This window comes from Apium graveolens, chromosome 5 (assembly GCF_009905375.1).
Source record: "Apium graveolens cultivar Ventura chromosome 5, ASM990537v1, whole genome shotgun sequence".
NCBI classification, from domain to species: Eukaryota; Viridiplantae; Streptophyta; class Magnoliopsida; order Apiales; family Apiaceae; genus Apium; species Apium graveolens.
Window position 1 is genome coordinate 9,470,768 of NC_133651.1, and position 16,519 is coordinate 9,487,286.

The 16,519-nt window shown below is 29.7% G+C and overlaps 1 protein-coding gene across 1 annotated transcript; it reads left to right on the top strand.

The window, feature by feature from the left end:
* The first annotated feature begins 586 nt into the window (after positions 1-586).
* On the top strand, positions 587-1,060 carry LOC141659772 (secreted RxLR effector protein 161-like). Its single transcript, XM_074466699.1, has one exon. It carries the CDS (start codon positions 587-589, stop codon positions 1,058-1,060), a length of 474 nt encoding a protein of 157 aa, XP_074322800.1.
* Positions 1,061-16,519: the final 15,459 nt, after the last annotated feature.

Genomic DNA, 16,519 nt, shown 5'->3' on the forward strand with positions numbered 1-16,519 from the left:
GAGCAACCATTGGGATACATCATAAAAGGACAAGAAGGAAAAGTGTTAAAGTTAAAGAAGGCCTTGTACGGATTGAAATAAGCGCCGAGGGCTTGGAATTGTAGACTTGACAAATACTTTCAAGCTCAAGGATTTTACAAGTGTCCTCATGAACATGCTCTATATGCCAAGGTTGCTAAAAATGGTGAATTTCTTCTTGCGTGCTTGTATGTGGATGATTTAATATTCATGGAAAATAGTCCAAGTATGTTTGAGAAATTTAAACAAGACATGATAAGAGAATTTGAGATGACCGATATTGGGCTTATGTCATATTATCTTGACATTGAAGTAAAGCAAATGGATGATAGAATATAAATATCACAACGAAGCTATACAAGGGAGATTTTGAAGAAATTCAAGATGGAAAATTGTCAAGCCGTAAAGTGGAACGAAGTTGTCGAAATTTTAAAGAATGATAGAAGGTGGATCCTACATATTTCAAAAGTCTTGAGGGAAGTTTGAGATATTTTACATGCACGAGGCCCGACATACTCTATAGTGTTGGACTTATTAGTCGCTATAGGAGACTCCAACAATAACACACATGAAGGCGGCCAAGAGAATTCTTCGTTATCTTAAAGGCACAATGGATTGTGGATTGTTGTATCATTACTTAAATGAGTTCAAACTTGTTGGTTATTGTGATAGTGATTGGGCCGGTGACATTGATGATCGAAAGAGTACCACCAGATATGTATTCTTTATTGGTGACACATCTTTTTCATGGATTTCAAAGAAACAAACCATTGTTACATTGTCCACTTGTGAGGCAGAGTATGTGGCGGCGTGTTCTTGTGTTTGTCAAGCTATATGGCTAAGGAGAGTTTTGAAAGAGCTCCACATGCCACAAAATGTGTCAACGGAAGTATTGGTTGATAACAAGTCGGTAATAGCTTTGGCCAAAAATCCAGTGTTTCATGAACAGAGCAAGCACATTGACACAAAATATCACTTTATTCGGGAATGCATCGAAAGGCGTGAAGTGGAGTTGAATTATATGGTCCCAAGATCAAATTAGTGACATATTTACAAAGCCTCTCAAAAGTGACGCCTTCAACAAATTCCGAGGTCTACTTGGGATAGTCAAAATTAAGGGGGGTGTTAAAAATAAATAATATATTTTTGACTATTAAAATAATAGAATTGTGTGGGAGTCTCTAGAATAATCTTGGTACATGTATTAATATTTTTCTATGTTCAATATATTGGTGTAGGTACATGTAATCTCTAGATACATGTATCTTGGTCAAGTGATGTCTATTGGAGTCTAAGCGTTATCTAGATCTTTCTATGGAGTCCTATATAAAGCTTTGTACCAAGTCATTTGTAATCAAGTAATTTTTCAAGTAATACATTTCTTCTCCTAAATTGTCTTTTGTGAGTTTGAGTGAGATCCTTTCTTCCAATACCAACTTCCCTAGAAAACACAAGATATTGCACAGTTGTGGAAATGATTAATTATCATGATTCTACACCCGAAAATTGAAAAATTAAGTTGATTTTATATTCTACATGTGAGGAAAGTTATTAAAGACTAAAGGCAACATGTAACTAACAAATAGGAAACTTAAGCTAAATCAACAATATCAAGGATAAACTTGTACCCAAAGATCATCAAAGGTTACATAAGTCAAAATAACAATACGGTATTTAGACATGACAAACTACAATAGATGTAGAAATGTCTAATAACTTTATGTATGGAAGGTAGAGCGTTGTGTGTCAACATTTATATGTATTAAAACCTTTGTTTCATTTTAGTTTATTTTCCTTTGTAACATGCTGGGTGCTAGTCATTGGTTGGGACTGCTACGTCCTCATACTAACAAATAAAGTGAACGCTTTATATTAAAGGGTATTCTTCCTTCATTCCTCTATGCTGATATTGGGTTAAAATATACCCCTACAATTCTCCCCTCAAACCAAGAGCTACAATTCTGGGGGCTTTACCTCCTACGATAAATTTGACTGATCATCTTGTACAGCCGCTATTCATCTATTGAAACTGTCAGATGACCTCTAGCATGAAGACTTTCGAAAGAATGCATCAACCTTAAATCTTCAATTGCGAGTAGACTTAAGGTTCTCCACCATATATAGGACTTACAGCCCGTCAACCCTCAAGTTCTAGCTTCTAAATCTTTACCTTCTGATAACACATGTTGGGCCGCTAGCACTCATATATAACTTCACAGTAGTATGATAATGTTCATTTTGTGTCAAGCCCGCAAATAATTGTTTTTGGACTCTCATACTAATAGGAAAGGAGTTAATAATGTGTTAATATGATATATCTAAAGAAAATTTTCCTTTCACTCATGTGAGATTTGGGTTGAGATCTCAATAGTCACACCGATGGGAGGCTACTCTAATCTGACCTCCTCTAAAAACATAGTAAATAATTCAAACTCTGAACAGTCTTCAAACATCGGTAAATAAATTAATTAAACAAAAATTAGAGACTTCTTCGATTCTTAACCCTAAAATTCATATCTACCCCCATTCCCTATACCAAAATAAACTATATGCTCAAAGTCTTACAAAGTTAATCTTTAAAAAATTACTAAATTAAATGAATTAAACCCCGGTTCAAGCTGACCTTGGAAAATTTGTGACAAGTAAACTTTTTTAGCCCCAAATCTCTCAGAATCGTATTGATTCTTCCCAGATTTTAGCCCCCAAATTCATATCTACCCCAATTCCCCAAAAACATAAAAAAGTATGTGCTCAAAGTTTAACAAACAAATTCACCTAATCAATTAGGCAGAAAAATCCAGATAAAAATTCAGCATTCAGAAATGGCTCAACCTCTTAATCCCTTAAACCAACTGATTGAATAATTAAAATCTAGTTAACATCACATAAACGCACAAATTAAGTACACGTAATTTGAGATCAAACAAGATTAACAAACAATTCAAGATATACAACATCTACCACCTACTATTAATAAACAGCCAAAATACAATTATTTTATTTCCCTTTGTGAGAAGAACCTGATTGTAACTAATTCTAAAACAAAAAATTCAAAAGAATAGATTACTGCAATTAATAATTTCCAATATTCTTGATACAAAAGGTGACCACTGGCAAAGAATTTTTAAGAAAAAAAAGTGTAGGAGAAATTTGAGCTCGCCTGAATTATTTGACAGCAGGAAATACTAGAACTTCTGTTATAATGCAAGGCCATGTTTGTTTAATGGGATAAAGGAGGGGATTGGATTATAATCCTTAAAAAAAGTTATCCCTTGTTTGTTTTACAAATTAGAGCAATGGACTATAATCCTAGGATAAGAGCTAGATAACATTTTCTACTATCCAACAGGATAATATAATACCTCGTCGGTGAAGGTATAACAAGGATATTAAAATTTTATAGACAAAACTACCCTTATTTTGTTACAATAATTACGGCCATACCAATGTATATCTACAACCCTCCATTTCTCATTCATTTGTTTCTACTCAGCCGCCTCCATAGCCGCCTCCATGGCTTCTGTACAAACAAATATATACCTACAACTTTCCTTCTGGTTCTAAATAACTACAATCTCTATTATTATCTGGTAAGAATCTTTTACATTGATATCAGTTTTTGTGTTTTTGTGTATCAGATAAATTCTTGTTGATGCATTCTGATTATAGAATAATTTTTTAATTTAAAACAAGTTCAATTTTCAGATAATGCAATGTTATGTATCTGTTATGTTATTTTATTTTGTGTGATATGTTTCTGTTATTTTTTAGTAGTTTATTTTTTTAATTTTTAATGTAGATAAACTGTTTGTTTAAAATTAAGGATAATGTATTTTTAACAAACCTATATACTACATTCTGCTAGGTTTGAGTCTGATTTTTTTTGTATGTTGTGAAAATGCATTTGGCTTGCAACACTGAATTGAAAACAAAATTTTACCAATATTACTTCTGCATTTTAAAATAGATTAATCTGTTAGTTTGATAGAAAGTGAACCAGTGTATCTTTGGCTATATGCCTAAATGTATCAAAGCATACATTAGTAGAATGTGACCCATGTGACCCTGACCCTGATGTTATGATTTTTACTAGAATCTAATGGCATCGTGTTGTCTGTTGCTGAAGTTCTAATGGCATCCTCTGGAAAACATCCCAGAGAAGGAAGGAATAGGAGGACTTGGACATTAGTACAAGAAAGGGCTTTCATAGATTCTTATTATCTAATAATTGCAGATGGCTACAAGTTGGATAATGGGCAATACAAAACTGGCTATCTAATCGAGTTGGAAAAATATATGATCAAACTCATTCCGCGTACTGATTTGCGTGAAAAGCCACATATAGAGTCGAAAATAAAGACGTGGAAAAAATTATGGGGTTCCGTCTACAGTGCTTTGGCGACCAGTGGTATTGCTTGGAATGACTCTAATAAAATGTTGAGTATTGATGATGAAGATGTGTGGACTCAAATGTGCAAGGTAATTGGATTTTTATAAAATCTTTTAGTAAATTTAGTTGACATATCTTTGGTTCTGTTCTGAGTTCAGTATATGGATACTATAAGCCAAGCAATGACTTGTGTTTTAGTATTAAAGTTGCACATATGTATGATGCATATCTGCTGGCTTACCTGAAATATATATAAATCAAGTACCGCGAACCAATTTAATAATAACTTTTTTAATTTAAAAGAATAAATTAGTAGTAGTCTGATTTTAGTTATTTAACTCAAGGCTACGACGGTTTTAGTTATTTTTTAGTCTGGTTAGTACAAGTACTAGTAGTGGATTTATTATCTATAGACTATAATATTGCCTTGCTCTAGTATAGCTCAATGTTTAATTTTATTGCTAATACCTATGTGTAATTTTGAATCTGAAATTTAAAGTTGAGATGCTTTATGCCGTCTTTTTCTATTTTTTAAGTTGAACAAAAACATATGTGATTGTGACACTTCAATATTGTTTTGTTGGAGCGAGATTAAGAATTGGCTAAACTCCGTAACTAGCCCGTAGAGTGGTATGATGATTGGCAGAAATTTTTTGGCAAGGACAGAGCTACTGGTGAACATGCAGAGGCCCCTGCGGATATTATTGAAAATCTGGATAAGGAGCAATGTGAAACTGCTGAATTTTCATGCTCTACCGGTGATTCACATGTAAATGAAGGAAAAAGGAAAAAAGGAAAGTTACAAGATGCTCTGTTGGCATCAATGGAAAAAATGCAAGAAAATGTTGAGAGCCTATTGAAAACAATCGTAGAACAATTTGGTGTCATGAGTCAAAGAATTGGATATGAGCATGATTTGGGCAAGTCACAAACAGAGGTGTATGGCATTATTAACAAGATTAGCAATTTGGACAACAAACAAAAATTGTCTGCAGCATCAAAAATAGTTGATAACCCGTCTAATGTTGATTTATTTTTAAGCATCCCAGAAGAAATGCAAGCTGAATTCGTGCATTTAAAGTTAGGTGGTCACGTGTGAGACTACTCCAAAATGCTAATTTCTAGATTTCTCAACTCAGTGCAGTAACAGGACATAACAGTAACTTTGTATAAGCTATTTTAATGGAGTCATTTTGGAACCTTTTATTATTGCAACATTATTGAATTATGTTTTAATATTTAATGATCATGAAATATTTCTAGTTTATTCAAATGTATGCAAAATTTATATATTTTTCTGCAAACATATGTTTATTTATTCTTTTACATAAAACCAAATTGATTATGATCTGAATATAATTTAAAAATTATTTTTTAAAATATGATTAATCCTATCTATAAATTTTTACCTAACAAACAAGGGATAGGACTAGTTAAAGGACTATAATTCTTAAGATATGTTTAGAAACAAACACGGGATTGTACTATTTTAAAGGATTATAATCCTTAAAAAAATAAGGAGGGGATTATAGTGAAAGGATTATTATCCCTGGATTATAATCCTTCCAAACATGTTCATGGCCTAAGTGTATGTGTGCGCGAAGGAAATGATTCAAGCTTGTCGTTATCTTTACCCGCCCTATAGAATTTTGAAACGATGCATGTACTTCAACATAACGCTCTCATTAGATACTTCCGGTTTGGAAAATCTGAAAGTGACTTATAACTTAAATTGATAATGATAAGTTGAGAAATGCTTATAAATTATACTAGCTTAAATTCCGGTTTCCGTTAATATTTTAATAAATTTTGAATTTTTTATCCAATCATATATTAATTTTAATATATTTATATGAATATATAATAAGTATAGATTTATAATAAAAATAATAAAAGAATGAGGAATGAGCTGTGATCGTAGTTTAGTAGGATAAGTTTTCGTCATAATTTAGCGGGATAACTAGACTATATTTAGTAATTTAATAATTTAGTAGTTTAGCATGTATATAACACTATTTATTTTATTTTTAATAACCAAAATAAGACGATAATCATTGAAACAAAATATAACTCATTCCGATTATTATATTATAGTATATTATATTATAGTATAGATTTTTAAATTGCGTCAAAAGAATTTATTATTTTATTTTATCCCGATTTAGCAAATCCAACTAAATATGTACTCGATTTTTCTATAGCCCGTATCAATAGTATAGTTTTATTTAAACTTGGATGGATAGTGTATATAATTTTTAATATTTTTTTGTTCCGAGGCTATTATACCTACTAACGAATTGTCTTTTGATTTTATTTTTGTTTTTGACTTGTTCAATAATATAACTTTTAAATATAATTTTTAAATATAATTATCTTAATTCATATATTTTAATTTAGATTAATATTTTAAAAAAAGTAAAATTAATAAAAAACAATAAATTAAAAATAATTTGAGAAAAAGTAAGTTGTTACTAACATTCAAATTATCAACTTATAAGTTGTAGATTCAACTTTTAAGTTGGGTTGACAAACACTCGTCGAACGATAAGCTTTGTTACGGGTTTATAAGTCATTATGCTGATTTATCATATTAGCCAAACATACCCCGATCTAAAATTATGATAAAATTATATTTAAACGCTTCTCTTTTTGACTCATTGCATATTTTGCTCAAATTTTATATATTGTAGAGAAGGGTAAAGAAAAATTATATGATGGTTGTTGTATGTACTTTAAGTTTTGTTAAAATATTAAGATAAGATCCTTGAAAGATTTTCATCTTAACACCTCCTTTGAATCTTAGAGCGACTGATTTTTTTAACAAGTTTTACTTTTACATTGATTTTGCTATAAAATTTTGAGTATTAAATTGACGTCGTTTAGGGTCAATTTCAGATCCAATCAATTTCATTTCATATTGAAAATCGGTTCATGTTGAGATTCAATTCGATTCACGGATCATTAATCTATCATTTTAAAAATTATGAAAATTTAAAATATTGTCTGATTATTAAATATAACAACTTTATATATATAATGTCTAAAATATTGTTGATAAAGTTATATAACAACTTTATATATATAATGTCTAAATTATGTGAAATACAAAATTTGTTCATAATTTATTAACCTAAAAGTAAGTTTTCTAAAATAAACTTAAAAATTGTTTAATGTATATGAACTACGAGTTATAACTCGATAAAATTATAACAACCAAACTAACGCTGCGTTTATTAATTTTTAAATTCAGATGTATATTAAATCTCGTATTTCGAGTTAATGATATATAAAGATATAGTGTTAATTTATATTTTTGAATTGAAAAAGATGTTTTTGAAATTCAAATCCTATACTATAACCAACCACTTTAAAATCGACCATTGATTATAGACAATTTTAATCTTTAAATCGACCAAATTTATTAAATCGATCAATTTTGTCATTTGGCCTAAACACTTCTTTTCATAGTGATATTTGATTACACCACCTCTCAGTTAAGCTTGCTTCCTCTTTGGTTGACTATTTATTCATGTCGCTACCCATAACATATATATGTCAAAAAGAACTTACTTATACCATATATAGTTTGCGTAATTTTTATTACTGCTACCTTTGGAATGAGTCTAGTTTAAGATTTAAGTAAAAAAATTAGCATAACTACATACCTTCCTAAATTTTTCTTAATTTTCTAGCGATCACATAAACACGACACTAGCTGAGCTTGGCACGGGCATGCGTTTACCAATTAGTGAGTCATCATAATAGTTATTTTTGATGTTATAACCATTTTTTAGAGAATATTATACACGGACCATAAGTATAAATTGATCTTGGCCGCTTCCATGCATTACACTAAAGGGTAGAGTAAGAGTGAACCCGTGTAGTTTATGCAGAGTGCTTCTCCATTAGTTCCATCATAACAGTTGCAAATCAATCCCAGTTTTCCTTCGAGTTACCTCCTCTATTTATCATATCATTATTCATTTTACTAAGAGAGGACCATCAAAAGAATTGAATTAAACTGAATTTCTAAATTATAAGGGATTATATTCATCGGGTTTACTTAGAGGCATATCACCATCATGAAGTAGAAACTTCAATCCCTGCAGCTGCCAGTGTTACTTAGTATCAGACACCCGAGTTCATTCTAATATGTTGACGCTTCGATAATTGATTTCAGAAATTCTTGTTTGACATGTAGTCATAATAAACTAGCATTTTCAAATAGTAGTTTGTAACACTCCTATACCGCATTTGAATGTGGTCAAGCTATATTTTTTAGTATCATAAGTAAAACTCATTATGTGGTAGTCCACGATTACATGTAAAATGAAAATTTATAAAACTCATTACACACACATCAGCGGATTAGAATGGAATTACGGGTGTGAGATACCAGATGACATAGAGGCAACAAGGAGATTAGATGATTTTCCAAAGACCTCTTCAAGAAATGAAAAATCGATTGTGACCAAAGTACTTAATAGCCACATTAACAAAATTAGCTAATTATTTTTCTATCATTGATACATATTGATATTAGAAACTAAAGTATGATAAATCATCACTTAAATATTTGAATTTTGATATAATGATGTGTCACCGCTACCCCACTATTATATTCACCTATGAATATAAAAATACATGATTGATAAACAGAAAAATAAAAATTACGGTAAAAAGACTTTGCAATCCGATCTCCCATATATGGTTAAGGATCAGATTAGCTCAAATTTCCAAATTATTGAAACAAGTCATTGTATTCACAAATCCTCGATAATATAACTAACCAGTAATATAAAAGAAAATTGTATCACTAATTTTCTTCAATTAATATGCATTTCTATTTCTATGAATACAACTGTTAAAAAACGAAATCTATATAATCTAAGGATTGTTCATGAAACATAATCATGTTAAAAAAATTAATTTCAATATAATGATGTACCATGAACATCCTCAAATTATATGAATTTGATAAACTATAACACATTTTTGTTTACAAATTTAAATATTTTTACACTATCATTATATCAGAGGTCCTCTTACTATCATTCTATACAAGAATGCATAGAAAAGGACACTCTTTGATTTGTAATTTGTGTATGAGGAACATAGATTATGCAGGTATTTATAGTAGAATACAGGGATATGAAAAAATAAGTCAATAACATTACAATTGATTTCAAAGTATAATATATGTTTACAGCTGCATAACATCCACGAACATCCACCAAATACAAATTTTATAAATACTCATTTAATTTATGATATCTGTATACAGCTGGAAAAAATAAAGTACAATTTTTTACATATATTTATATATAATATAGTTGGACTTTTTTGTTGGGCTTTAATCTGAGTTTGTGGGCTTTGCTATTTGTTTGTCCTTGTTGGATGGGTCGATTTGCAACTCTGGAGTCATGTGTTGGAGATAGTCAATGTATTCGTGGAGTCTTTTTTGGTGTGTATCAGTTACGTTTGAGGAGTGTATCAGTTACGTTTGAGGAATGAGTTTTAATAGGAAGTTAGTTGCCATGTTCTCCTAGTTTGTATGTAGCTAAGTCATTTATTTCTGTTTATGCTTTTCATACATATTTACCTAGCACTCATATAATAAAAGTTAACACTTAGCATACATGGTGTATTTTCCCAGTTATTTCATTAAACTCTAACAAGTTTGATTGATCTGTATTCACTTATTCACAATAATTTTTGTTATGACCATAATATGAAAGACACATTTTTTATTAAAAAATAAGCAATTTTAATTGATGAGAGGTATTTATATATTTAAAAATAAATTATTTGAATTCAATGCACAATGCACAATATAATTTTTTTTAATGTTATGTACAATGTAGCTTAACTACAATATAAACCAAACATTTTTAAATATTATGTAATTTTGGATAGTAAGAGATAGTATATCCAAAAATAAATTAGTTTAGGAGTAAGGGGCACATTTTTTTTACAAAAAGGATAAGGAGAAATATTAAATAAGTAGTAATATATGAATATGTATATTTATCCATAATATATTTTTAAAGTGAAACAATGATTTTTAGATTATTAAGATATATGCATACTCATGATTTGTTGGTGGTTCACCAAAAGGACACATGAGCTATTTTGAAACTGGACTATACAAGTGTCCCTGATTGTAGGGTAAATGACTAATTGTTAATTAGCCCAATAAAATAATATTTTAATCTCTTTTAGAAATAAATTGAATAGTCCTTTAAGTTTGCAAAGTTGTTTAATTAAAACTTGAATATATTTTAATTCTCAATAAATTAAGATTTGAATGTTACTTAATCATATATTTATAAGCATGAAGCCACAAAATTTAGCTGCATCAAGTCACCAATGCCAAATTTTCCACAGAAGTTGTAGACATATGCCTTGAATAAATGGATGGTCTCTAACATTTTAAAGGCATAATCAATTAGTGATAATCTAACTATTTACCTGTCAAGCTTCTTTAGCTTCTTTACAAGCTATATTTTAGTAATCATTGCCAATTTGCCATTATTTACATTAAAGATTACCCTGATCAAGCCTTGCATTATTTCTTCTAATAGCTTTTTTATACAACTTAACACATAATTAAAAAAAAATATATATATATATATATATATTACTATTAAAAAATCAAATAAATGTATCGGGGTATTATAGTATGGCCAAGTCTTTTAATGGTCATATATACACGGAAATGGTGATAACTTATGTAAGATTTTATGATGGCATTGTTGTTTAATCATAGAAACTTTCTTGTGATTGTGGAGAGAATACACAAATAAAAAATTATACAGCTTTAGTCTTTAAAACATGTTAGATGCATCTATCATCTAAATCTGAGAACACGATCTTTTGATCTTTGTATGTACAGCTGAAGGATGCTACTGAGTACTTATTAGGAGATTGTGAGGAGAGGAAAATGTGAAGTCGTTAGGCTTAGAGCATTGGCTCATAAATACATCAAGAGATATGCTCATTATTATGAAAGGTGGGCTTTAAATGAAAAGTCAAGAGAGAAAGCATTAGCAGATCTAAGCCACATATAAAATAAGAAACTTCAGAAACTTGAGAAAAAATATTGTCAGCAAGAACACCTAAGCTTTTTTACGGAAGCTTGGGAGCAGATTTTTGAATAAAGGCGAGTGTTAAAATGGGCTTATATTTATGGATATTTTATGCCACCAGAAGCATATACGAAAACAAAACTATTTGAGTAACCACAAGGTGAGGCTGAGGTGGCTTTTGAAAGGCTACATAATTGCCTAGAAAATAACCTGCAAAAATACTTTTAAGATGAGGCTAGCTGAGAAGAATTTAATAAAAAAATTCGTAAGGAGCTTATAAACTTAACTAAGGTAACTCAAAGATATTTTTTGAACTTTCTCAAGGGATTAGAAAATGGGCAATCTGAAGTTGATTTTACTCTAGTGAAAGAAAAGCATGTCCAATTGACAGATGCCTGACAGTGTCCACACTGTACTACCCTAAATGATTGTGACCATAACATGTGCGAAGGGTGCTTGATGCGTAAAAGGGGTTAAAACAGAGACACCATTCAAGAATTTCGAGGTAAGAGTTTTTTAAGGCAATGAGATAAAAAAAATTCTTATTTTTCAACTCAGCTTAATTTAAGAGATTTAGTAAGTAGTTTCTAGTGCTTTGTTTGCAAGTGAACTGGTTTTGTTTTTACCTTAAATTTTCATATTACTTAGATTTTGCTTTCCTTATGTTAGACAATTCCTATATTTTGATGTTTGTTTGATTGGAATGTGAATGTAGTAAAATTTCTATGAAGAAATTTTAAGTCTTCTACATGTCATATGAAAGTGGAAAACTACTTATAGACTTATAATATTATGCGATAAGCTGGGAAATGAAAAAACAAATTAAAATAGTCGGGAAAATAGGGAATTCTGAGAATTGAACTTGGAACCTCTCACTCCCTAAGCGAGAATCATACGACTAGACCAAATGCCATCATGGGTGCAAACCAAAAAATATTTAAAACATCTCTATCACCCCCAAAAGTTGAACAAGTAAGAAAAAAAGATTTGAAGAATCCCATTGTCTGGTTTTTGTAAATATTATTGTAAATTAAAATTGAATATAGACATTAAGACATTGATTTTTGATGAGGAGCCGGAGAGCTGCAAACGTCCATCACATCTCGAACCATAAATGGATTAAGCTACCAATCCACTTCGAACACGTTCATTTAATACAAACAGAAACATTCTCAGACTAGAGGTGTCCAATTCCCTGCTTACAATTCAAATTATTAGACATATAAATGACGACATACCATTATTACATATTTGTAATGTCTTAAATGAAACCCATCAATTTTGTATTCTTTTTTATTATTAAATTTCATATCGAGACTCGTTAGAAAATGCAGACATAATTCAAAGTAGAAAGGAACATAGGAAAAACAGAAAGGAATATACCGGATGTTGTTAAACAAAGTGAAGAATCTATAAACATAATGTTATACAATTTATGCATTTAGTCACATATATGTGCTTCTTTGATGTTTCAACCAATTTTTTAGAGAATATTGTACACCGACCATAAGTATAAATTGATCTTGATCGCTTCCATGGATTACACTAAAGGCTAGAGCAAGAGTGAACCGGTGTAGTTTATGCAGACTGCTTCTCCATTAGTTCAATCACAACACTTGCAAATCAATCCCAGTTTTCCTTTGAGTTACCTCCTCTATTCATCGTATCATTATTCATTTTACTAAGAGAGGACCATCAAATGAATTTAATTAAACTGAATTTCTAAATTACAAGTCATTATATTTATCGGGTTTACTTACACGCATATCACCATCATGAAGTGGAAACTTCAATCCCCTGCAGCTCCCAGTGTTATTTAGTATTAGACACCCGAGTTCATTCTAATATGTTAAATGGGTGGATAATTGATTTGAGAAATTTTCATTTGACATGTAGTCATAATAAACTAGCATTTTTAAATAGTAGTTTGTAACACTCCTATACCACATTTGAATTTTATCAAGTTATATTTTTTAGTATAATAAGTAAAACTCTTTACCCGTAGTCCACAATTACATATTAAATGAAAATTTATAAAACCCCTTACACACACATTAGCGGATTAGAATGGAATTATGGGTGGGAGATACCACATAGCATATAGGCAACAAGGAAATTAGATGATTTTCCAAAGACCTCTTCATCAAATGAAAAATCGATTATAACAAAAGTACTTAATAACTACATTAACAAAATTAGGTAATTATTTTATGTTAGAGAGCATTAATTTTGTAGCAAACAATATTAATTTGGCAGCAAATATTTTTCTAGCTGTCTTTCCTTTTAGACGATTATTGGACAAACTATTTTGAAGTATTCATTATGGTTTCTCTTGTAATTAAATAGAACTGTACTTACATCATACCACTTTGTTTCTAACCGTTGGGTGTGGCCCGGGGGTCAAGCGTATTAGGATCTAAAATATTATTGTAAATTATAATTGAATATAGACATTAAGAAATTGATTTTTGATGAGGAGCCGAAGAGCTGCAAACGTCCATCACATCTCGAACCACAAATGGATTAAGCTACCAATCCACTTCGAACACGTTCATTTAATACAAATAGAAACATCCTCAGACTACACATGTCCAATTCCCTACTCACAATTCAAATTATTATACATATAAATGATGACATACCATTATTACATATTTCTAAAGTCTTAAATGAAACCCATTAATTTCGTATTTTTTTATTATTAAATTTCATATCCAGACTCGTTAGAAAATGCAGACATAATTCAAAGGAGAAATGAACATAGGAAAAAACAGAAAGCAATATACCGGATTCTGTTAAACAAAGTGAAGAATCTATAAACATGATGTTATACAATTTATTCATCCGGTCACATATATGTGCTTCTTTGATCTTTCAACCAATTTTTGTAGAGAATATTGTACACGGACCATAAGTATAAACTGATCATGGTCGCTTCCATGGATTACACTAAAGGCTAGAGCAAGAGTGAACCGGTGTAGTTTATGCAGACTACTTCTCCATCACAACACATGCAAATCAATCCCAGTTTTCCTTTGAGTTACCTCATCTATTCATCGTATCATTATTCATTTTACTAAGAGAGGACCATCAAATGAATTTAATTAAACTGAATTTCTAAATTACAAGTCATTATATTTATCGAGTTTACTTACACACATATCACCATCATGAAGTAGAAACTTCAATCCCGTGCAGCTCCCAGTGTTATTTAGTATTAGACACCCGAGTTCATTCTAATATGTTAGACGCGTGGATATTTGATTTGAGAATTTCTCATTTGACATGTAGTCATATTAAACAAGCATTTTCAAATAGTAGTTTGTAACACTCCTATACCACATTTGAATGTTGTCAAGTTATATTTTTTAGTATCAAAAGTAAAACTCATTACCTCTAGTCCATGATCACATGTCAAATGAAAATGATCACATGTCAAATGAAAATTTATAAAACCCCTTACACACACATTAGCCGATTAGAATGGAATTAACGGTGTGAGATCCATATAGCATATAGGCAACAAGGAGATTAAATGATTTTCCAAAGACCTCTTCATCAAATCGATTATAACAAAAGTACTTAATAGCTACATTAACAAAATTAGCTAATTATTTTTCTACCATTGATACATATTTATATTAGAAACTAAAGTATGATAAATCTTCATTTAAATATTTGAATTTGATATAGTGATGTATCACCCTTACCCCACTATTACATTCACCAATGAATATAAACATACATGATTAAAATTGATAAACAAACAGATAAAAATTATGTGTAAAAAGACTTTACAATCCCATCTCACATATGGTTAAGAATCCAAATTATTGAAACAACTCATTGCATTCACAAATCCTTAATAATATAACTAACCAATAATATAAAAGAAAATTGTATCACTAATTTTCTTCAATTAATATGGATTTCTATTTCTCTGAATACAACGGTTAAAAAACAAAATCTATATAATCTAAGGATTGTTGATGAAACATCATCATCTTAAAAAAATTAATTTCAATATAATGATGTACCATGAACATCCTCAATTTATATGGATTTGATAAACTATAACACATTTTTGTTAACAAATTTAAATATTTTTACACTATCATTATATGAGAGATCTTCTTACTATCATTCTATACAAGAATACATAGAAAAGGGAACTCTATGATTTGTAATTTGTGTATGAGGAACATAGATTGTGTATGTATTTATAGTGGAATAGAGGGATATGAAAAAATAAGTCAATAACATTACCATTGATTTCAAAGTATAACCTATGTTTACCGCTCGATAACATCCAGGAAATACAAATTTCATAAATACTCATTTAATTTATGAAATCTGTATACAGCTGGAAAAAATAAAGTACAATTTTTTACATATATTTATATATAATATAGTTGGACTTTTATCATCAAAAAAAAATAAAAAAATGAAACACACATTTTTTATTAAATAATATGCAATTTTAATTGATGAGAGGTATTTATATATTTAAAAATAAATTATTTGAATACAATGCACAATGCACAATATACTTATTTTTTTAATGTTATGTACAATGTAACTTAACAACAATATAAAACAAATATTTTTAAATATTATGCAATTTTGGATAGTAAGAGATAGTATATCCAAAAATAAATTATTTTAGTAGTAAGGGGCACATTTTTTTTACAAAAATGATAAGTACAAAATATTAAATAAATAGTAATATATGAATATGTATATTTAGTGATAATATATTTTTAAAGTGAAACAATGATTTTTAGATTATTAAGATATATGCATACTCATGATTTGTTGGGGGTTCACCAAAAGGACATATGGGCTTTTTTGAAACTCGATGTCAGTAATGGAAGGGTAAATGACTAATTGTTAATTAGCTCAATACAATATTATTTTAATCTCTTTAGAAATAAATTGAATAGACCTCTAACTTTGCAAAGTTGTTTAATTAAAACTTGAATATCTTTTTTTTCACAAACAAAACGAAGAATTCATTAAAACA